The following is a 25,027-nucleotide window of genomic DNA, read 5'->3' on the forward strand; positions in this document are numbered from 1 at the left end:
CAAAAATCAAACCAAACCAAATCAAAACAAAAACCCCATCAGGATAGACTTCATCAGACGCCTTGCTGAAACTTAGCTGTGATATCTGTCTGTTTTCTCTGATAACCCCTGACAAGTTTACCCCAAAAGGCAGTGAGTTTATCTTGGAATGGCTTACCAGGGAACACTTAAGATATACAATTTATGCCTGGCAAGTGTGAGGTCCTGAGTTCGATTCCTTGTAACCACCCCCAAAAGATATACAATTTATATTCATCTTCTCATTACAACTCAGCGAACTCCGTTGACTTTAGAAAACTCTCATAAACATGATAGAAATGTGAAAGATCAAAACTTGGCAAATTTATTTGAAATAAAAAGTTGTATAGGCTTGCAATAATCTAGGAGTTAAAAACATGGAGTATTTATGTAAGACATCGAAGTCTTTCAAAAGGACAGCTGCCCTAGGGGAGAGCGGGACTGGCCTCAGGCTGCAATGTGACAGCTCCCGACCCTCACCACTCCTCCCCTGCAGGGGCCCACATGCCTGTGCAGGCATCCCAGCCAAAGCAGGCAGTCATCTTTACAGCAGAGCAGGCAAACATTAGGCAGCGGGGTCCTCAACCTTTGTGTCATCTTTATTTTCAATACCTACAATCCAAATCCCACTACGCTGCAGTCAGAAGCAGCCTGCACTCCCACGATCTGCAGGTACCACTGGATAGCACTGCATTAAAAAGTAATTTCACTTGGTTAGCAAAGAGTAAGAAATGAGGCCGAGACCTGCTCTTTTTTTTTTTTTTTTTTTTTTGTCTTTTTGAGACACGGTCTCACTATGCAGTTCAGGTTGGCCTTGTTGGTCTCGAACTCGCAAGGATCCTCCTGCCTCAGCCTCCCGAGTGCTGGGATTACAGGCATGTGCCACCACGTCTGGCTGAGACCTGCTTTTAAGAACATGATCAAAAACAGGATCTAAGTGTGGTTGTGCATACATATAGTCCCAGCACTCTGGGAGGCCGAGGCAGGAAGACTGCAAGTTTGAATGCAGCCTGGGCAACTTAGTGACTTAGCAAAACCCTACCTCAAGGGCTGAGGATGTAACTCGGTGCAAACTCCCTAGGTTCAACCCCTACTACTGGGACATGCATGCATGCACATGTGCTCGAACTGTCCCAGTGGCGGTGAACCTATGGCATGCGTGCCTCAGCGGGCTGTTTGTATCACTGAAAGCTCTATAACGTTTGCCATCATTGCTCTAGACCATTCCGGATAATTGTCAGAGAAACCTGTTCTCTGAAAGACTGAGAAGTTCCAAGTAGTTATGGGCCACCGGACTCCAGAGTTATATAACCTGACCCACCCGCTTCCTCTGGGGCCTTGGAGAGGAAGATGAGGCGCACGCTCAGAAGGGTTCTTTTGGCACTTCTGGATCGGCACCTCCTGTGGACTCAGCAGGATTCCATGAACAGTAACCAACCTACATTAGGTACTTTGGGAGATACAGAAATTCGGAGTTGAGAAAGAATGACTTGCTGTTGAAAAGCTTTAAGGCCAACGGTGGGACAAAGGCCAAGTGCAAAACAGTAATAACGAGCAGGCAACTATAAATTGTTGGTCATTTCTCTTTTTTTGAAGCGGGTAGATGGGATCTCATTATGTTGCTCAGGCTGGCTTCAAACTTGAGGTCCTCCTGCCTCAGCTTCCCAAGTAGCTGGGATTGCATTATGGGTGCGTGTGCTACCTGGCCCAGTTGTTAGTGATTAAAGCTGAGAAATTTTAAGTACTTGTGTACCATGCACTATTGTTATGAATTCTCCATCCCAACTCATTACAGGGTAGGTTCTATCATTCCTGTTATTCCCATTTAACAGAGAGGAAACAGAAAGGTTGAATTACTTGCCTAAGGTCACAAAGGAAATGGGAGATAAAGAGAATACAATGCTACAAGAAAGAACACAACGACTGCAGAGGGCCTTTATTTTCTCCCGGAAGAAGTTTAAAAGGAGCTTTCCAGAACACTGGGTGTCTGGCTGGGAGAAGGGAGGAAAACGCCTCCCAGGAGCGTGAGAGAACACACAGGAGGCCACCCAAGACTTCCATGGAATTCAAGTGTCAACAGAAGAGCAAGACAGGTTAGGTCTGAGCTGCCAGGTAGGAAAGTATCAGATGATGTTCCTTCAGGCATTCTCTAAACGGCTGCTTGGAGGAAACATTCTCTGTAGTATTCACTGACCCAAGGGGGTGCCCTTGCGCAGGAGACCCTGTTATCTGACAGACACGGCCTCATTTTCCCCCAGGATGTTGGGGTGGGGGTGCTGCTGCCACCTGAAGGTTATTTTGAAAACCACAGCCCTGAGCCCACACACCTGAATCCCACGCTTGTTGACTGATTCTATTGATTTCGAGCTGGGTGCAGCACTCATCTTAGGAAGCCAGCAGGTAACTCTGCTTTGCACCAACCTGAGACCCACACTCTGAAGGGACAACTTTCACTGGCGTTTGTGGGTGGGTGGGAGTTGCAGTTCCAAGCAGAGCGCCGTTGATTCTGGTCTAGTCCTTCCCAGCAGAGAACTGAAAAAGTCACCAGGCCCCACTTTCTCTCACTAATAGGAACATCAGAAGGGTGGGGAATATAGCTCAGCAGCACAAGTGCCTGCCTGGCAAGCGCAAGGTCCTGAGTTCGATTCCTGGTACCAAAAAAAAAGTAAAAAAAAAAGAAGGTTCTCAGCCCAGAGAGAAGGTGATGACATCTAAGAGGTTTAGAAACACTTCTGCCAAGGGATACTTGGTCACATCTCTCGAGTGAGTCCTAGGAGTCAGGCTATACAGTGACCCGGGTCTTTCTAGTGTACAGCTGGGACTGGCAGCCACAGCCGCTAGCTGCAGGGAGCCGCATCAAAGGGCTCCACAACGGGATCTCCCTGGTGAAGGGCTTGTGGCCCACGGTGTCGCATGCAGCTCAAAGTCTACATCGGCAGGTGAGACACTGTCATTGTGATGAGTCCCTTTTGTCCGTAGAACACAAAGAACTGACATTAGTTCCTTCGTCTAAAGTGTAGTTGCTCTCTCCTCTCTAGGCAGTAATTTTTAAACCTTAACTCTTCTACTTATCATCTTTTTTATTTGTTTGCTTGTTTGTTTTTTGAGATAGGGTCTTGCTATGTAGTTCGGGGTGGCCCTCAACTCACTATGTAGCCTCTCACACGCTAGGATGAGTTCTGCAAATGCTTACCAGCTGGAGCTTTTCCGAGCCTTCCTCGTTGGGAAAGTTCCCACCAGTCACACGTACTTGATCACTAAGTGTGACTGGCTGTAGACATCTAATCTGATTTCAATTCCAGAAATTTTTTTTTCTTCTTCAGACAAGTGTATTTCTGGCCTTCAAGAGAGTAGCTTAGATCTGAGCAACTCTGCTGAAGATAACAATATGTAATAACCATTGTTAATTTCCTATTGTCTTATTTTGAAATTCTGTATTGTTTTTATTGTTTTTGTGTTGTTTTGTTTTTGTCTCTGTTGTTGTTATTTTGTTTTTCTTTTTTCTCCTCTTTTTAAAATAAAGAAAGAGAGAGAATGGCTTACTGGCTGGATTCTCATGGACAGACAATGCCTCCTGCTGAGTTATATCCTGGATCACTGGAAAAATAATTCCCAATAAAATGTCACAAATAATGTGGCAGGCAGGTATAAGTTGCCAAGTTTTTATTTTGCAAAGTAAGGATGTTAAAAATCACTCTTTTCAGAAAGAAAGGTTATTTTATCGCTCAAAACAGAGGAAATGGAAAAGGAACATCACTGTAAAGGTCAATTCTTTTTTTTTTTTATTGGCTTTAAGAAAAATTTGGCCAGGCATGGTGGCACATGCCTGTAATCCCAGCACTCAGGAAGCTGAGGCAGGAGGATTGTTGCGAGTTCAAGACCAGCCTGGGCTACAAAGTGAGCTAAAGACCAGCCTGAACTGCACAGCGAGACCCTGCCTCAAAAAGGCAAAAAATAAAAAAAAGAAAAATTTGTGGTAGCACCATTATGCTATAGTTTCATTGCGCCATGAGCTCGTAAAAATTTCCCCCGGGAGCAAGACTGGGGACAGCAGTTTTGGAGGCCCTGACAAAGCTTCCTGAGTCTGTCTGCACCCATGATGCCCACGACCAGAGAGTCCCAGGAGGGAAGCAGGGAGCGGCTCACACAGCCAGGCGTGTCTGCAGGAGGAACGCGGCGGCACGCACACCGCACCCTCGGACCTCCTGCGTGCCACTGGGCAGTGCGTGGTGCCCTGGAGCTAGGAGCCGACAGTGTTCTGCTTACAAGACAGCAGTGTTGACCTCGCATGGCAAAGTGGCCATTCCCTAACCAGCAGGCTGGCTGGGAGGCTAACACCCACCAGGCTGTGCGGGAGGACCCTAAGTCCTGGAGGAAGAATGGCTCCCAAGGGGCAGATGTGGGCCATTCGCTCTGGATCACCTGAGCCACTCATACAGGTCTGTCACAATTTCTTCCATAGGATCAATACAGTTTTTGCTTTGTTTTGCAACAGGGTTTTGCTATGGATTCCTGGCCGGCCTTGAAATCACCATGCTCCTGACTCAGCCTCCTGAATGCTGGGTTTACGGGCATATACCTCCATGTCTGGCTATTAATCAATATAATTTTTAAAAGGTGCATGCTAATCTAAATAGCTTTAATAAGAGCATTGTGAAAAAAGTGTGGGTGATGTCCTTACTATACCACTATGGCTATAGTGGGGTTAAACATAATAGCAATGAACTTGAGTGAAATTAATGAGAGGCCGACAGGTGAAAAGAGGGGGGGATGCAGAGCACATCTGAAAGAGGGGGTGGTCTCCCCTCGCCTTCCCCCCAGTGAGCAATGGCCTGGCTGTGGTGGTACTATCCCCTCAGACCAGGGGCTCTCAGGGTTTCTGACTCAGAGCCTGGGGCAGAGCTCCCCCAATCAGACTTGCAAACTGTGCAAGGACCTCACACACTCAGAGGAGTCTCTGCGCCTCTGAGGTGTAAACACCTCGCCTCCCTGAAGGGGTATAGCTCTAGTGTGTACTGCAGTTTGTCTCCGTGTACCACAGCCCCTCAACACAAGTCAACCCTTTCACCTAGCGCCCAACCACAGAGCCCACGTTATGCAGCTCTGGGTCTTCAGCTAGGTCACACTCATCGAGGCGGCCTGGCAGCCTTGCGCTGAACTGGCCGAAAGAAAAAGGGCAAGAAGGAAAGAGTGCAAGGCGCGGCGCAACAGCACTGTCTTGGTTCCAGCAGAGATGGCTGGGGGGCGGGGGGAAGAACCCCGGGAGTCACAGTGAACTTATTCTACTCACAAGTGTCAGTCCATATCAGGAATGGGGAGCGAGCTCCTCAGGACTGAAAGGCCCACCAAATGACAAGGAAGTTCCACAGCTGTGAAGCTGGTCACACACGTGGACAACGTGCAAATAGGGTGAGACTGACTGTGCCACTCTGGAGCTCACCCGTCAGGGCCCTGGAGGCTCTTTACTCTGCCCGAACTTGACATGACGGTCCCTGTCTCAAATGAATGGATTTGTCCTTCATATACTGCAAGGTTCTGAATTCTCGATGCCACTAGGTCAAGCAGAGTTTACAGAAAAAAACCTGATTGAAGTTTCCTCTGTCCTCCCTCTCTCTCTGTGTCTCTACCCTACTTCACAAAGCAAGGGGTGAGAAAATCCAAAGCATATTTCCCTTGCAATACTGGTTTTTTTTTTCTATTTCAAAGAATTACAGCTCTGGTCAAAGAGATCTGCAATAAGATTCAACAAAAGTCCTTATCTAAAATGGTTCATAAACTGGTTCTAAAAATAACTACTGCTGATACTTGTACTCTCTGCGAATCTTAATGTCTTGTTATGCAATTTCTCAGTAAAAAGTTCTATCTGTAGAGAAGAGGAAACCATAGGAACTACAACAACAAAAATCAACGGGTTTAATAAATCTTGGCCTGCCTTTATCGAAGGGAAATTCCATTCTTCTATTTAATCTTCCACCCCTCCCAGTAAACTGTAATCGTGACCCCAGGGGCCCTTCCAGTTACAAACGCGGCCACCGAGCTGCAAGACGATCTCCAGCCTGCCTTCCCTCCACCTGGCCCTGTCTGTGTTTCTAGTTCTCAGAACCCCTTTCACGGCTGCTAACATGGGCATGGACTCCATTACACCCCTCTGAAAGGACTCCCTCTTCGCCCCTGCCACCAGCCTGGCCCCAGAGCCCTGTGTTGTCAGGGCTGAAATGCTTATCTGCCACAATGGAAGGAGAAAGTGCTGCTGAGAGCACCATTTATTTGAACCCTGTCTTATCAACCCCCAAAATAAAAGCACAGCCTTTCTGTCTTGGGAGACAGCCAGTCAGAAGAGCACTAAAGGGACCTGGGTAGGCTAAAGACGAGCTCACCAGTCACAGGGAGGGAGCAACAGTTTTTACTTCTTGCCTCCACCCACCATTCCATCCCGGCCTTTGCCCAGTGTGTGTGGGGGGGCGGGAGGGGGTCAGGAAACATGGACCATAAACACAGGACAACCCAAAGACACAAACGGAGTTCTTCTCTGCATGTTCTGTTTCCGTTTCCTTCAGTGAACTGCTCCGAAGGAAAGGGCTGGAAATCAGAAATTTCTGCACTATGACACTTTAGCTGCCCCATGTAGCCCTTGGAGCATAAGACTGATCTTATCATGAGGGCATGTAACAGTGGGTCTATCTGTTTTTTAAATATATATATATATATATATATATATATATATATATATAAAATTTTATTTTATTTTTTCCCAGTACCAGGAATCGAACTCACGACCTTGCGCTTGCCAGGCAGGCGCTATGATGCTGAGCCAAATCCCCAGCCTCCAGTGGGTCTATCTGATAGACCCAAGTTTATTCTTCAGAACAGTTCTAATGCTGAATTATTAATTTTAATTTCATGAGTTTTATTATATTAAACAGTGAGTACTTAACGGAAAAAATCACAAAAATATACTTTTGAGGTGTAATACTTATTGTTTATAAAAAAAGTATCAACATTTTCAATATCGACTGGTTTTGGTGTACAAACTCTCAAAAAGAACATCAGAAATAAATTCCTGTATGAGCTACATGGAAGATATCAATAGCACTCTACAAAAAATTACCTTTACTTCGTTTATCACACCTAAGGCAGTCTGCACACATGACAGCACATTCCACACACTTGCATCTTCCACACACATGCATCACTTACACTGACAGCACAGGACTTTTGCCTTCTTGGCCTTTTTTTTTTCTTGGCCTTTTTGTAGGACATACTTTTTTTTTTTTTTTGTCTTTTTGAGACAGAGTCTCCCTATGCAGTTCAGGCTGACCTTGAGCTCACTTTGTAGCCTAGGCTGGTCTCAAATTAGCAACGATCCTCCTGCCTCAGCCTCCCAAGTGCATATGCAAAACATATGCAAAACCAGTTCGATGGAGCATAAAGGTGAGTCCAAATCCTGTTTTGACACTTTTGTACACATGCACATTCCTTGCCATTCATGATACCAATTCACTAAACACATAGATTACCACTTATATCCCTCAGGGAATGGTACTGAGACATAGCCAGCTACTATACCTGAAGTACAGATTTACAGTAGAGAAGTAAGGAATGTGTCCCCTTGACCCAGGCTTATACATTTAAGTAAGGCTTCACTGAGTTACTAAGTTGCCCAGGCTGATTTTATTTTATTTCTTTATTTTTGTCTTTTTGAGACAGGGTCTCACTATGCAGTTCAGGCTGATCTTGAGCTCACTTTGTAGCCCAGGCTGGCCTTGAACTCACAATGATCCTCCTGCCTCAGCCTCCTGAGTGCTGGGATTACAGGTGTGTGCCACCACGCCCAGCAACCTAGGCTGATTTTAAACTTCTGGTTGTTCCTCAGCTCCCAAGTGCTGATAGTGTAGGGTGTGCCACCATAGCTTTGAGTATTTTTATTATAAAAGCCTATCAAATTTTGACAGTTATTTCTCCTGTGTCTGTTGGGATGATCATGTTATTTTTGGCCTTTATTCTGTTGATACAGTGTAAATCATAGCTTTTAATTTCTGAGTGCTATTCCATTGTATATATAGTTTGTTTACCCTAATTCACCATTTGATAAACATTTGAGGTGTTTCCATTGTTTGGAGATTGTCAATAATGCAGCTCTGAACATTCACAAAGAAGTTTTGGGTCAGATGTTTTGATTTCTCCTGAGTAAAATCCCATGAAGGGCTTTCCTGGGCCATGTAGTAAGGGTAGTTTAGTGTTACAAGAAACTTAATCTTTAACATTTACAAAACGGACTTCCCAATTTGCATTAATTCCCTCCAGCAATGCATGAGAGGTCCAGTTGCTCCACATTCTGCTGGTTATGCAGTGGTATCTAATGATTTTAAACCTGCATTTCCCTAAAGACTGATTTCACTGATCATCTTTTCATCTGTTGTGTTTGCCTATGTGTGTCTTTTTTTAATAATGTGTCTATTCAAATCTTTTGCACAGTTCTCTTTTAAATTGAGTTGTCTTTGAATTACAAAAGTTCTTTGCTCTTTATACAAGTTATACTTTGCAGATAATTTTTCCCTTTTGTTTTCTGAACAGTATCTTTTAAAGAGCATATATTTATAATTCTGTATGTCATGAGATAAAGGTAAAGTACTCTTTTTGGTTTCTGCATATAGATATCTAGTTGTTCTACCACCAGTATTTCTTTGAATATTTTTTCTATTCCTTTCCTTGTTTCTTCTCTTTTAGGAATTCTATTTTCATAAATTAGGTCACCAGAAGTTGTCTGATGGGTCACTGATGCTTTGGATTTCCTTTTTTAATCTGTGCTTCCCTTCTGTCTCAGAATTTACCAATCTTTTTTTACATTATCTGACCTATTAAATCCATTCAGTGTATTTTTTAATTTCACAGTATGTTGTTCATCTCTAGGAATTTCATTTGTGTACTTTTTAGATCTTCCATATTTCTCTTCACATTCAGTTTTCCTTTAGATTCTTGAGCATGTGTAGCATGTTTATAATAGCTCTTTATATCCTTATTTCTAATTACATTCTCTGGATCTATTAGTTTTTTTTTTTTTTTTGTCTTTGTGAGACAGGGTCTCGCTGTGCAGTTCAGGCTGGCCTTGAGCTCACTTTGTAGCCCAGGCTGGCCTCGAACTCACAATGATCCCCCTGCCTCAGCCTCCTGAGTGCTGGGATTATAGGCATGCACCACGCCTGGCTGAATCTGTTAGTTTTTATTCTATTAATTTTTCTCTGAGTTATGGATCATGTTTTCCTACTTCGTTGCATGCTGGTAATTTTTTATTGGATGCCAGCAGTGTTAGTTTTATGTTCTTGGGGGTTTGGTTTTATTCCTTTAAAGTGTTGGAGTTTGTTTTGGCACACAGTTAACAGGTTGGTGTCAATTGGACTCTTCCAAAACTTGCTTTTAAGCTTTGCTCTGTGGTCCAGTCTATAGAGCAGCCTTAGATTTAGGGCACATTCTGCTCCACTAACAGGGCAATACCCACCTGAGGTCTCTGCAAGGTGCCCTATGTTCTACAAAATCTCTGCTCTGGGTGGGAGGACTTCTGTGAGCCTGTGTGAGCTTCAGGAACGGCTCACTTCATTGCATTTGTGTTTTTTCTCTGCATTTCATAAAATTTCACCCCATTCCGCTGAAAGAGTGAAGGGGTCCCTTGACCTACTGATGTACAGATGGCCTAGTTTCTCTCACTTCATAGATTCCTTCTGTCCAGTGTTGTGACACACCAGCTCCAACTGCCTCAGTCTTCCCAAATCTACTCTCACCATTGTATAATTTCAACTGAGTCAGACCCCTCCTCTCTGCACTGGGGCTTAGAAGTGATCTCTCAGCAGTGTCTGAGGCAATCATAAGGTGTACCTGTTTTTTTTTTCCCCTCTTCAGTCCAGCACTGCCAATGTCTAGAGGTCAAACACAATTATTTTATACATCTTCTCTAATTTTCTAGTTGTTTACAGTTCAAGGGCAATTCCTACAGAAGCAGAGGCTACTTCCACCACACTGTGTTGATACCTCTTGGTTCTTCAACTATGAAGTGGAGATAACACCCTCAGAGAATAGGGTGAAGGTTACACTAAAACTTTGCGAACGCTCATGTTACAAGAAAGGAAAAATCTAACATTTGGGGAAAACATTAAAATGACAGCAAGAACAAAGAAAGGAATGGTTATCACATACAGGACAGGCAACAGGGCTGCTAAGCCAATGTTTGGGTGTCTTAGTCTATTCTCTTTTGCTATAATTGACCACCTTTATGCTCCATTGAACTGATTTTGCTTATGCTTACCTAAGCATCACAGAGGGCCCAATAGACCCACACCACTCCAGGATTTGTTTAAAAAAAAAAAATTTTTTTTTTTCTTTTGGTATTTCTGATAGAAGTAGCACAATTCAGTACAATGGCACCTGAAAAACTGGATTTGCAAGTTTTGCAGGAGGTCAAAATGAATCACCAGATTTACTCATGCATGGATGATGAAGATGATGCGTTAAAGTACAATACATCCCTTCATAAGAGAAGAGTGATGTGAGTGGACGACGATGATGATGATGACGACAATAACTTTGACAGTGGTCACGTGAGTCAAAGTCCCTGTGACAGCGAAGTGGAGCAAGTACCAAATGATACAGACACAGGGAAAGTGGACCTTCGCTATTCAGACGACGAAGAAAATGGCGACATGAGAACATATTTGACTACTCGAAATGCTAAAGGGCCACACAACCAAATGGAGTGATCCAGTGTTAGAACTAGGCCCCAAAATATAGTTAAGGTCTTGGCAGGGGTGAAACAGATTGGACAGAAGGCCAGCACTGCCCTTCAACGTTGGAAACTGTAGCGGATGAAACGCTACAAGATGCTGTGAAATACACACAGGCTGAAATGCAAGGAAAACATTCTGTATGACCAGTAGCCATAGTAAGAAATGTATTTATTAGGATACCTCACTAGCTGAACTGAAAGCACTCTGCACTTAGCAGAGATTTCTCACAGTGATCACAGGAATGTAAAAGACTTAAAAAGTGATGGGTCAGTATGCGGCATAAAAATGTACGCCCTTGTAGATGGGAAGGCTTACTATTCTTTCAGTTTAGACATTTCTCCTGGAGCTCAGCCACCAGGTCCTTATTCATACAGTAATAAACCGAATGATGTTGTGAACAGACTCATTGCCATCTCCCAAACTAATTGGAATGTGACATGCAACAATTGGTTTACCGGTTTGCAATTGATGCTACATTTGCTTCCGGAACACAAATTGACCAGCGCAGGAACTGTACAACACAGGAGCAAAGCAGAAATTCAAAATGAAAATGTTACAATTTCAAAACAGAGAATTGAGGGGGCTGGGGATATAGCTCAGTGGCATAAGCGCCTGCCTGGCAAAAGCAAGGTCATGAGTTCTATCCCTGGTACCACAAAAACAAAAACAAAAACAAAAAAAACCCAGAGAATTGTACAGTGCAATCTCTGGGTTTCAGAAAGATTTAACACTGGCCTCATAAGTGGCAAAGAAAAGAAAACTGGTACTGCTAATGTCAACATTGCACCATGATGGAAATACTGATAGAGAAACCTCAACGAAACGGGAGCCTGAGATGGAAACTTTCAACAACAAAATTGAAAGTGGAGTCGATGCTGTTGAGTTATGCAGCAACTATGATGTCACTTGTAACACAAAGCATTGGCCAATGGTTGTGTTTTACTCGATCCTAAACATGTATGGCATAAATTGATAGTTTACAAAGAAAATAACAAGTGCAAAATATCACAGAGAAATTTTCTTAGAGGATTGGGACTGGAGCTCATTAGAGACCATTTACAGCAGAGGAGAAACAAAATGTTTCTGCCTGGGGAACTACACAAAAAAATTGTGGAGCACACTGGTGAGCTGACAGGTGAGCAGGCAGGCGCAGCATCACAAAGACCTACTACAGCAGCAGGAAAACAAAAAAGATGTCAACTTTACCCACAAGAAAGTACAGGAAAACTGTGCCCTACAAAAAGTACAGGCAAACGAAGCACACGTGTGTACGTGATATCTGTGTATGGAACGTGCAGTTGCCGTGTGTGAAGGCTGCCTTGGGTGCGGCAGTTGAAGCAAAGCTTACTTCTGTGGTAGACTTTTGTTTGTGTTCATACTGTAGTTCACATGGGTTTCTTTCTGAGGTTATCTTTTAGGTTCTGTAAGCAAGTACACAGCTGATGTGCAAATGCTAATGTCTACTCTACATGCACAATACATGTTAAGAATGTAATAATTTACTGTATTGATATTTAGTGTTCCTGTCAACTACACACTGCATGATCTAATAAGAACCTCCAGACAACACAGCAAGACCACTGACGTGTCAAGTATGTCCTACAAAAAAAGGCCAGGAAAGCAAAAGGCATGTGCTGTCAGTGTAAGCGATGCATGTGTGTGGAACGTGCTGTTGTCAGGTGTGCACACTGCCTTAGGTGTGATAAATGAAGTAAAGGTTATTTTTTTGTAGTGTGCTATTGGTATCTCCATTGTAGCTCATACAGGAATTTATTTCTGATGTTCTTTTTGAGACTCTGTACACTAAAACCAGTCGATGTTGAAAATGTTGATGCTTTTTTTTATAAACACTCAATAAATATTATACCTCAAAAGTATATTTTTGTGATTTTTTTCCATTAAGTACTCATTATTTAATATAATAAAACTCATGAAATTAAAATTAATAATTCAGCATTAGAACTATCCTAAGAATAAATGAGTCTATCAGGTAGACCCACTATTACATGCCTTCATGACAATATTAGTCTTATTCTCCAAGGGTGCAATTAAAAAAGGATTTGGGCTATAGCTCAGTGTGAAGGCTCTGGTTTCAGTCCCATGTACTGGAAAAAAACCAATAAACAACTTCAACAAAGTAGAAAAGAAGAGAATTTCTTCAACCTACAAAATCCACAGCTAACATCACAGTTAGATCTCTAAGATGTAGAATAAGATAGATATGTCCCCTCTTACCATTTCTAGTTAACACTGTATTAGAGGTTCTAGCCAGAGCAATTAGGCAAGAAAAACAAATTAAAAGATATCCAGATTAGAGAAGAAGCAGTAAAACTTTCTCTATTTCAAATGATATAATCTTGTACACAGAAAACTCAGAGTCCACCAAAAAAAACCTATCAGAGCTAATAAAAGCTCAATAAAGTTGCAGGATAAAAATCAACACATGAAAGTTATGCATGACATTTATACTGGAAACTATAAAAACATCACTGAAAGAAATGGAAGAGATCCTGAAATAAATGGAATCCTGAGTTCATGGATCTGAAAACACACTAATGTTATGATAGTAATACTTTTCCAACTCAGCTACAGATTAATGAAATCCTTGTGAAATCCCAGCTGACTCCCCCTTTCTGTCCCCCCTCCCTTTTTTGGTTAAAAACTGATAAATTGATCTAAATGTCATATAAAATGTGAGGAACCCACAATAGCTAAAACTTAAAAAGGAACCAAGTTGGAAAATTCCCATACTCTAATTTGAAATTATTACAAAGCACGAGTAATCAAAACAGTGTGCTCTGGTTTAAGAACAGATAAACAGATCAATGGAAGAGAATTAGCCAGGCATGGTGGCGCACACCTGTAATCCCAGCACTCAGGAGGCGGAGGCAGGAGTATTGTGAATTCAAGCCTAGCCTAGGCTACAAAGTGAGTTCAAGGCCAGTCTGAACTGTGTACCAAAACCCTGTCTCAAAGAAAAAAAAAAAGGAATAGAATTAAGAATCCAGACATAAACTCATAATTTATGGTCAACTGATTTTTTTGACCAGAGTGTGAAAACAATAAGGAAAAGAGTCTTTTTTTGTGTGACAGGGTCTCACTATGTAGTTCAGGCTGGTTTTGAATTCACTGTATTGCAAGGCAGGCTTCAAACTCCCAGTGATCCTCTTGCCTCAGCCTCCCCAGTGCTGAGACCACAGGCATGCGCCACCAAGCCCATATAAGAAAAGGAGAATTTTGTTTTTCTTCCGGTACTGAGAATCAAACTCATGACCTTGCGCTTGCCAGGCAGGCACTGTGCTGCTGAGCTAAATCTCCAGCCCGTGAAAAGGAGAATTTTGAACATACAATGTTGAGATAAATGGATAGTCAGTTCCAAAAAGATGTAGCTCAGCGGCACAGCACCTGTCTGGAAGAACAAGGTCGAGAGTTCAATTCCCCATACCAGAAAAAAATCCAGAAAAAAAAGAAACTTGTCCTCATAGAAATCTAAATATTTATCCAAAATAATTACAGATTTAAGAGCTAAAACTATAAAATCTTTAAAAGAAAACATGGGTGCAAATCTTTGTGACCTTGGATTAGGCAGCAGTTCTTAGATATGACATCAAATATGCAGCAAAAAAAGAAAAAAGAGATACTCTGGATTTTATCAAAACCCAAAACTTAGCTGGGTATGGTGGAATACATCAGTGCTCTCAGCACTTGAGGGACTGAGGCAGGAGGAATTCTGTAAATTTGAGGCCAGCCTGGGATACATAGTGAGTTCAAAGCCAGCTTGAAGTATACAGTGAGTTCATGGCCAGCCTGAACTACACAGTGAGACTGTCTCAAAAACCAAGAAAACTCTGAAGAACTGAGCCAGGTATAACGGTGCATGCTTGTAATCCCTGGGAGCATTCTGGAGGCTGAGTCAGGAAAATTGCAAGTTTGAGCCCAGCTTAGTGATTTTGTGAGACCTTGTCTAAAAATAAAAAATTAAAAGCCCTTAAGATGTAGCTTAGTGTGAAGGCCCCAGGTTCAATCCCCAGTACAACAACAAAACAAAATAACAAAACCCCTGAAACTTTTATCCATCAAAGGACATTGTCAAGCAAAGTGATAAGGCAACCCCAGAACAGGAAAAAATACTTGCAAAGTGTACCGTTTACAAAGGATTAAAATCCAGCCGATGTAAAGAACACTTACAACTCAAGAATAAAGACAACCCAACTAAAAATTGGGCAAAGGACGTAAACAGACAGTTGGTGTCGTGGCACCCATCTGTACTCTGCGAGGCTGAGACAGAAAGATCACAAGTTTAAGCACGGCCTGGGCAACTTAGTGAGACTGCCTCAAAATAAAACATAAAAAAAAGACTCAGATGTAGTTTGGTAAGAAGAAGCTTTGAGTCTGATCCCCAAGACCAAAAAGGGGAAAAAAAAGGTAAGTAAAAAGACATTTCTCTAAAGATGTACAAATGATCAACCAGCACCACAAAAGATGCTCAGTGAGCTGGATGTGGTGTTGCATACCAGTGTTCCTAGCACTCAGGGGGCTGAGACAGGAGATCTCTGAGAGTTCAAGGCCAGCCTGGGCTACTTAGTGAATTTAAGGCCAGCCTAGGCTACATGATGAGACAAAAACAACAATAAAAACAAATGCTCAATGTCGCTGGTTATTAGAGGATGCACACCAAAAATACAATGGGATACAACTTCATAGATATTAGGATAGGATGGCTAAAACAAAGCAGATGACAATAACAAGTGCAGACAAGGATGTGGGGAAACTGGAAACTTCATACATGTAAGATGGTGCAGTCTTTGGAGACAGTTTACCAATTCCTCAACAAGTTAAATTTAGAGTTGGCATATGGCTTAACAATGATACTCCTAGGTAAATGCCCAGAAGAAGTAAAAAACACAGCTCTCACAAGAATTTTCATAGCATTATTCAGAAGAGCTAAAAAGTATAAGCAAACAAAAATATCCATTAGTTGATAAGTGGATAAATAAAATGCTGGCCTCATGGTGAAAGACTGCTTAGCCATGCTGCAACACAGATGAGCCCTGAAAACACTGTTATGTGAAGGGACTCAGCCATGAAGGGCCACAAAGATATGACTGCATTTATCCTGAACATCCAGAACCGACTGTGAAAAGCTATGGCGTAACAATGTAATTCGACACAGGCAGCCAGTCTCAGATTATCTGTGACGAAGGACTAAAAAGGGAGAGGCGCGAACACAGAAACACTGAACTCACAATGTTCTGAGACCCTGGCTGCTTATTTGAATAGAATTTTACTCCAGGGGTAGCAGACGTCCTTGGTCAGGTTTCAGGACAGATAAAGACACTAACACAGGGGCTGGGGATTTAGCTCAGCGGCACAGCGCCTGCCTGGCAAGTGCAAGGTTGTGAGTTCGATTCCTGGTACTGGAAAAAAAAAACAAGGAAAAAAAAAAAAGACACTAATACAATGCTCATGGACCAGTCCTTTCCCTTGGGTCATCAAAAGGGCAGCTGAACCAGGAGCTAGGAAAGCTCAGCCATTTCAGCTGTGTGACCTTGGGCAAGTCACTCAATTGCTACGGTTTCCTCTCTCCCTAGTGATTAAATGTTCTCCAACCTCTAAAACCGTAAGAATTTCAGACAAGTGTACTCAGCACAGGCTTGGAATTAACAAGCCATAAACACCACATTAACCTAGCAAGGTAATAACACCCTGTATTGTTCTGACTTCCCAAAGTCAGCCCCAAGTCATCTGCTTATTGTAGGAGCTCAATGTTCCCTGGGAAAGGTAACTTTTGGCAAAGTTTAAGCGACAGGCCTAGTGTTTCAGAGAAAAACTCACTAATTTATTAACAAGGCCCGTCCCTATCCCCCAATTTCATAGCCGCAGGCCCCAAAATACAAAGACCCCAGAAGACTCTGAAAATCTTTTCTAAATTCCCTTTTATCTCTCCTCCAGAGCTAAGAGACTCACACCAACTGTGCTGTATTAAACACATCTGCATCCATCACCGATAAAAGTGCGTGACCGAGGAACAGATAAGAGTTGTTTTCAATTTGTTCAGATGGAATTGGTTAAATTTAACCTAATTAGACCAAACAACCAAGGCAGGTGTTTGTAAGTTGCCAATGTTTTCATTCTCTGTAATTGTTTGGTTTTATTTCCCAAGAACTTAAGTAAAGGAAGTTAATATGTCATAAAAATCACTGACCTTATATTTATTCATGTCACACATAGATTATTCATGTTCTAGGCAGTACAAACACAAGGCATTGTTGAACACTTCTCACAGATTTTACCATTTAACCACCATCAACATCTAAGCAGGCCTGCAGGAGGGCTTGCATTACCTAACTTCCAGGACGTAAATCCCAGCAGTCATCAAGGAGAGCCTGTCTTCCATTCTTCTACCGGCAAATGTGCACGGCCTGGGCATTTAGACAATCAGCGATTCTGACTTCATTCTCACACGCTAGTCACTTTTAAGGCATTTAGAAGAAAAATACAAAGTTACTTTCCAGTGAAAGCAAAAGGTTTATTGCACTTGGCAAGGTGATGAGATCTGAACTATAAATCCCAACTAACAAAGAAACCACAAAGCGCAGTTCCAGCAGCCTGGTATGGGCAGTGCTCGGTGTGGTGGTGGGTCCACCTTCAAAGGGAGAAGGGCAGGTGGCTGCCTGGGGAGTCGTCCTTTCTAGTAACGTGCTCTGGCCGGCCTGCTCTCTCGGATTACTGCACACACCCTCGGTGTGGGAAACAGCAATGCGGGCAGGAAAAGCCCCGTAAAATCTCCTACAAGGGGATCCCTCTTGGAGGCCCAGAGGCTCTGTAGGAAGGGGCAAAAGCCTGGAAGGGCAGATCCACAAAGAGGTTCTGGGGTCCTTTCCCTGAGAGGGTGATGGCCGTCCCCACCTGGGCTTTGGCTAACCTCTCAGGCCAGCCCCTTAGTACACACACAACACCGGCAGTTCTCCTGCTTCGGTATCCTCATCGCGGAACTGAAGGAACACTAGCGTCACCTTCACTAAAGCACACAAAACGGCTGGCCAGGAGGTAAGTGCTCAGTGAGCATGGGTCACGATTATTACCTCGTGTAAGCAAGACGACATGGAAATTACTGCTTCCTAAAAATGAGAGAAGGGGCACCCTCTGTACACACAGGTGGGGGAAGAGCCTTCTAAGAGCACCCACACGAAGGGCAGAGGGATGGCAAACCCTCGCCAGCTCAAATGCTCCTATGAAATCACTATGTCATTTCTTACTGCTTTTGGATTCAACACATCCTTTGTAAGATTCATATTTTATTATATACACTTACGACTACAGGAGAACCAGCTGGCATAAAATTAGTAAAACAAGGCTAGGAAAGGAAAACTCACTCAGAACCCACCAAGAGAGTTTAAAATAGAAATCTGAAAGTAAGTAGGTAAGAGATTTGTTTAAATACTTGGTAAAAGAAAATGTTCAACTCCACAGCTGTGAAAAAACCCAAATTTAAGGGGCATGGACATAGAAATAGACAGTCTACCTCTCAGAGTAAAAGGGGTAAATATTTAGACAAGCCTCAGAGGTAATTTTAGTAAATAGATATTTCAATGGAAAATTTCCAATCTGAGAGCAAATAACTTACGATGGTTTTAAAATTAGAAATAAAGCTCTTTCCACATCTCTGCCCAGGCCTGTAATCCAGCTCTTGGGTCCTTGTAACAGACTACTTCTTCCTCTTCTCCCCCAAATCCAACTGGAGACTCTAACTTTCCTTCCTGCAGGAAGCTGACACACACTAATGCTGACAGCTGGACTCAAGAGGAAAAAGAGCACAGGGGCCAGAGAGTCCTTGTGGTTTAAATCACTTTAAAACTCCAAACAAAACCAGATTTGGACTTTTTAAAACCTAGCTAATGGCTGAGGAAACCTCAAATGATTGGGAAGTGCCTAGATAAAAGTCTGAACTATACCAGAGCCATCATTACCCTAAGCCTTTCTAATCATGCTTCTCTCATTGTGCCCCCCAGCCCTGCATATGTGGTTCTGACTCTAGAGATAGGAGCGACCTTCCAAGGTCACTTACAGAACATGGCTCGAGTGAGGACCGGCAGACTCCCCTCCAGGCAAAGAAAAGTTACCCTGGAATTATCACTTCCTTTCTTTTGGAATAATTATCTCCTTTCAAGATTCCTATTTCAACACACTTAATGTTTAAATGTATGTAAACACACACAAATGAAACAATTATGCTGCATAAAATTAGTAAAGTATAATGGGGAAAGCCTTCTGTAATCCCACGATTCTGAACAACTGTTTCCGAGTTTTCAGCATTGCGCTGCCTGTTTTTTCTGAGACAGGGTCTCACTAAGTCTAGTTCAGATTGACTCTGAACTCACTGGGTAGCAGAGGCTGGCCTCCGCCTCCTGAGTGCTAAGATGATAGGTGTGCACCACTCCCCCCAGTTTGGGCCGAGTTTCTTCCTGTCTGCTCCACCACTCTATCCCCCACAGCCCCAGTTACCACAGTGACCCGGCAAATCTCTCAGATATTCAAGGAATGAATTTCAGTCACATTTTTTTGGAATGACAACAGGAATATGGCTCCATGAGAGTCCTGAGAATTCAAAAGGATGAGAACATACAAAAAAATGCTTTGTTATAAACCACACAATCTATGGAGGCACCTTAAGACCACAATGTTAAGTGAAGTAAATTAGACACATAGTGTAAATATTGCATGGTTTCTCTTATATGAGAAACCCAAAATATAAATGAAGGGCAAAATAAAAGATCGCAGGAAATAGGAGATCAATCTTTTATAAGCGCGGAGGGGGCCAAGAGATGGAGGGAGGAGCGGGCTGTGAGGGAAGAGTGAAGCTGTGCTATGCACCGACTCCCCTGGAGAACGCAATCATCATGTTTTACAAACATGATCTCATAAAAACTAGAAATTGAAAAAAATCCCCACATGATCTCACTGTTTCATATCCTCCAGTACTCTCCCTCACTACAGGGTCCAGTCCACTCTCCTGAGGCTTTGGCCTATGGGGCCCTGACGACTGGACCTGGGGCCTCTAGGCTCGCTTCTCGTCACTCCTGCCTGGCTTGGAACCCCACACTCCAGACACCTGCGCTGGTTCTTTGAAGGCTGGACTGCTCTGTGCCTAGCCCTCTGCGGGAAACAGCGACCTCCCCCTCGCTCACTTGGTGAATCCCTGCTCAGCATCAAAATCTGCCCTACCAGCTCCTCCACACAGCGCTTCCCGTCCTCTCAATCAGAAATGACCTTCCTCTTCAGTGCCTCAAATGCATGCCATACACCTCCTGAACGGCACCCTGTACTGGTCTTACCTAAAGCCCAAGATGTCTTCTGCTTCACACCCAGATACGGGTCCTCAACTATTTCTGGTACTAGAAAGTCTCCCGAATGAATGAAAAACCAAATGAACGAGAAAAACAAAGATGTTTTTCTAAATCAGGCTGAGGGTCTGGAACATCCTTACTGAAGTGGATGCTTAACAATTTATGCCAGGTGCACAAGCATTTCTTTATTTCTGAAGTCTTTTAAAAATGTGAGAATTACGAATGTGAGGTTTGAACACAATTCTGCCAAGTTTCAGGAGACTGGCTTAGAGCCTGCTTTACAACTAATGATAATAGCCAATATTTACTGAGCACTTCCTTTCTGTCATGCAAAGCACATTCTTTATATAAGGCTCTATAAGGATAAGGACAACTACTCTGAGATACAGATTTGACTGTTTGCCTTGTTTAAAATAAGAAAGTGTTTCAAAGAGGTTAAATAACTTGCCTAAAGTTATGAAATAAATGAGCTGTAATTCAAACTCAAGGATCTGCCTTCAGATGGTATACCTCCCATTCTAAGGTCTGTGAGGTAATAACAGATGTAGGTATATAAATATGTATAAACATACACATATGATATAAATACCCCATTTGAATTCGGAAACTAAATTTACATCTGATTGATGCCTGGGTTTAAAAATGACTTGGATCTTTTATTATTATTTTTTTTTTGTGCTCCTAGGGATTGAACCCAGGGTCTTTGCATTTAGCTATGTTCTCAGCCTTTTTTTAATTTTTTATTTTGAGACAGGGTCTCACTAAAGTGTTAAGTTGCTCAGGCTGGGTTTAGGCCAACATACTGCCTAAGACTTGGAATTTAATACCAACCATACTATTTTAAAAACTAAGACTGGGCATGGTGGTACACACCTGCAACACAGTACTTGGGAGGCTGAGGCAGGAAGACTGCCTTGACTTTAAGGCAGCCTGGGCTACACCATGAGGTCAAGACCAGCCTGAACTACAAAGTGAGACCCTGTTTCAAAAACCAAAAGCAAAATGACAACCAAACCCAAAACCAAAACCTGAGGAAAACTATGTTTCAATCAATCAGTTAATAACAAATCAATTTAATGAGGGTCTGCTATGTGCTTAGCTGGGTGACAAAGAATCTAAGACATGGTTCATTCTTTTAATGGCTTACAAAGCAAAATTATAATTATTTTGAAAACATACAGAAATCCACACAACCAAATAAATTTTCTCCTTATTTGGTGATATACTTGTCTACTGCTGAAACTGCTTTTGAAAACAATTTATAACTGGGCTGGGGATTTAGCTCAGTGGAACAGCGCCTGCCTGGCAAGCGCAAGGTCATGAGTTCAATTCCCGGTACTGGAAAAAAAACAAAAAGAAAACAATTTATGAAACACACAAGAGCAAATCTGACTATTTTAATGTCACGGTTTATTTTTATGTCAAAGAGTGCTATCCACCTTAATCATCATTTTATTTGACATCTGGTTCGTTCTAACAATCCAGTCCTTTCTCAGGAGGAAACTTTGTGATTACTGTTTGTGTGGATGTGTTACACGAACACACAACTTCATGTAGGTAAGATACAGACATACACAGATATGTGGTCTATGGTTCAGGAGGCCAATTCTCAAAGGTCTGGACAAAACCAGTGCTGTCTAACAGGAGTAAAATATAAATAATAAATATCAGTTGATATTTTCTAGTAGACAATTTTTTTCCTTTACCAATTATGTTACTTTTATGTACCACTTTGTTTTCTGTAATGTCACTAACAACTTTTCAAATCTCTCCATTTGTTAAATTCACATATTTTTATAATAGTTTGATTTTTCTTTTTTATAATTTTCCATTCTAAATAGTCACATTTTAAAAAGTAAAAGAAACAGATGAAAGTAATTTTAAATGTACATTTTACATTTTAACCTGATGTCAAACATACTACTGCCTACCGTTCCAAATGTATTCAATACAAATTTTACTGGAGCAATTTTACATTTCTTTCTCATGCAGAATTTTTGAAATCTGGTGTATTTTACTTCTCGGTCTGGACCACAGCCAAGTGCCACATGTGATTGGTCAGACAGTGCAGAACGACACATTAGGGCTACAGCCATCATTCCAGAATAAGAGGGCCCATTTTCACCATGGGCACTTTACATCTAACTCTGCAAAGTAAGGATATTCTGAGGAGTGGCACATGCCTTCAAGTAACAAAAGATAGCTATAATCACATTTATTTTTATGTATTTTTTTGAGACAGGGTCTTGCTACGCAGTTCAGGCTGGCCTTGAGCTCACTTTGTAGCCCAGGCTGGCCTCGAACTCACAAAGATCCTCCTGCCTCAGCCTCCCAAGTGCTGGGATTACAGGGGTGAGCCACCACACCCCTATAATCACATTTAATTGGGGTACAAATTGTAAATAATGTTAAAAAACTGAAGGAAAGAATGACTGAAAAAAGCCAAAGTCATCTTCACAGAGCCCAGTTTACTAGTAAAGGACAGAGGTTGGGCAAGAGAAAGATTTTAGAACACTCAAGGGTTAATCCTTTCAGACAAGGCATAATGATACTAAATGAGCCAAGAAAAGCTCAGATCAAATAAACTGATGATTACAGTTAACCACATGACTCTGTTAAGATCCCTGAGGATGGATCTGTAAGCAGTGCCTTTAAATACATAAGCAGAGGGGCTGGGATTTGGAGGCTGAGGATTGAGCTCAGCGGCACAGCGCCTGCCTGGCAAGTGCAAGGTCATGAGTTCGATTCCTGGTACCAGGAACCCGCCCCCCCCCAAAAAAAAAATTACAAATACATAAGCAGGTAAATGCTGTATTATAAAGCTGTGTGAAATTTGGAACTGAAATACACAGATGGTAGAAATCTAAAACAACTTATTTGATAACATGATTTATAATCTCTTTATAAAATTTCTGGATCTCAGCTGATTCAAGTGTAAACTAAAGTGGATGCAATACTGAGGTTTCTTATGGCTAGGGTGGCTTATAATTCATTGTGCAAACCTGGACACTTGCAAGAATAAAAGGGGTACACTATAATTATGCCAAGACAAATGACATAAACTGTGTCTGTTTTATAGCTATAAAACTCTATGATCCTATACCACTGAATCTGTACACAGCTATACATACAAGGGATGTAGAACAGAGGAAAATCCAGCGTGTTCGTCCTACCTTTGTATGGCCACAGGAGTTTTGTACATCTATCTGGATGAGCTGCAACCCCCACCCACACCCCCCTGCAAAGCACTGTAAATTGGTTTGAATTTGAAACAGGGTTCCATATGGACAGAGCTGGACCTTGACAGCCTGAATGTATTTACCGAAGACAACAAATCATTGACAGACTCAGTGTAACAGAGGAGAGGCCTGGCCTGCTAGCACTCAGAATTCGACTGTAATCGTAGCCTCCTTGAGACAGGCCTAATCAATTAGAAGAGGCTGATTTTAACCAGTTGCAGGCTCATTACTCTGCATTCCAGTTTGTGTTGATGAAAATCAATTTCAGTCTGTGGCCTGGAACTCATGTAGAGCACTTCCCGCAGCCCCTTATGTAAACACATCAAAAAATTTTATTTGGAGTTGCCCTTCTCCCTTAAAAAAAAAAAAAAACAAACCACTTCATGAATTGTGATTAAAATACATCAACTGTATGTGGTTATCTCCTCAGGAGGAACAGAGCGAACAGTCACCAAAAAGGAAGACCTTCCGAAGAAAATGCACAAACTAGGAAAAAGCCAAGGTCTCGGAGACACAGAGGGTTTCTGAGTAGAGTTCACACTCTTCCCCGGATGATCAAAGGGAAAATATTCCAAGGAAACCTTCCAAGTAAACAAGGACCAGCTTCCTCGTGGAGTTTCTAGGGAGGAGCCAGCCATACGGCACTGCTGAGCTCTGACGCGCGGGTCATCTTACCACCGGGGACCAGGGTGAGCGCGGGGAGTGCAGCTGCTCAAAACCCCACCCGTACCTCAAAGCCTACCACCTTTATCCAAAATAGGATTTAACTATGAATCCTACCTGGCTGGTTGCCCTTTGTGGGTTGGTCGAGGCAGTAAGTCAACAGGAAGAGAATATCAATATACACAGCTCTGGTCACCAAACATGGATTTTGCCTAGAAAGATAAAGAACGGAATATGAACTGATGTCTTCTCTCCCAGGGCCTGGATCACAGGAAGAAAATGGGTTTTTCACCAGATGATGAGGCTCAGGCACAGCCTAAGTTCAGCAACTCAGCGGAATGCATCTAGCGGAAGCTAGGGTTATATGCGGGCTCACAGATCAACCCAACGCTGTTTCCAAATCAACAGAAAACAAGTAAAACCCAAGGACCCAAGCTAGTTTATTGAAAATACAGTGTGTTGTGAGTGAGAGACAACTTTCTTCTGGGCAGAAATTTTCTGGGAAAGACAATCACTTGGCTTTGAAAATCACGGATTCAGTACTTTGGAGAAGAACGACACCCATATGTGAAAAATAGTATCCACAGACTTAAGACAGGTGCCGAGATCCTTTTCCCAATAAATAGAACTGTTTTCTTCCAATAAATAGCTTGTTTTGCTTTCTGAACATGGTAGAAACAGTAAGTAGCCCAGATATGGAGGTCTAGATACAAAAGGAAAAGCAAGACTTTCTTTGACTGCTGTGTTTCATGGCTCTATCTGTCCCCTTTGGACAGAATTCAGATTAAGACACCTTGCGGCCGACAACACTGCGGTGGTAATGTATCTGCACAATAGTTTAGGGCATATGGATGTGTACCAGTGTACGTGCTCAGCAACAGAATTTCAGTTTTCCCACAATCTGGCCACCTCAATGCACTACTAAACTCTTTAATCTTTCTCCAAAAGAATAAGCAGAAAACAATTTTTTAATTTAATTTAATTT

At 42.3% G+C, this 25,027-nt stretch overlaps 1 protein-coding gene across 1 annotated transcript in view; it reads right to left on the minus strand.

Moving 5' to 3' along the window:
* The window catches only part of Thada (thyroid adenoma associated), a 321,327-nt gene that overhangs the window by 56,481 nt on the left and 239,819 nt on the right, over window positions 1-25,027 (minus strand). The window contains 1 exon segment of the mRNA XM_013517530.1: window positions 24,160-24,254. Coding sequence (XP_013372984.1) covers window positions 24,160-24,254 — 95 coding nt within the window.

Source organism: Chinchilla lanigera, unplaced genomic scaffold (genome assembly GCF_000276665.1).
Source record: "Chinchilla lanigera isolate Chin_1 unplaced genomic scaffold, ChiLan1.0 scaffold00040, whole genome shotgun sequence".
NCBI lineage: Eukaryota > Metazoa > Chordata > Mammalia > Rodentia > Chinchillidae > Chinchilla > Chinchilla lanigera.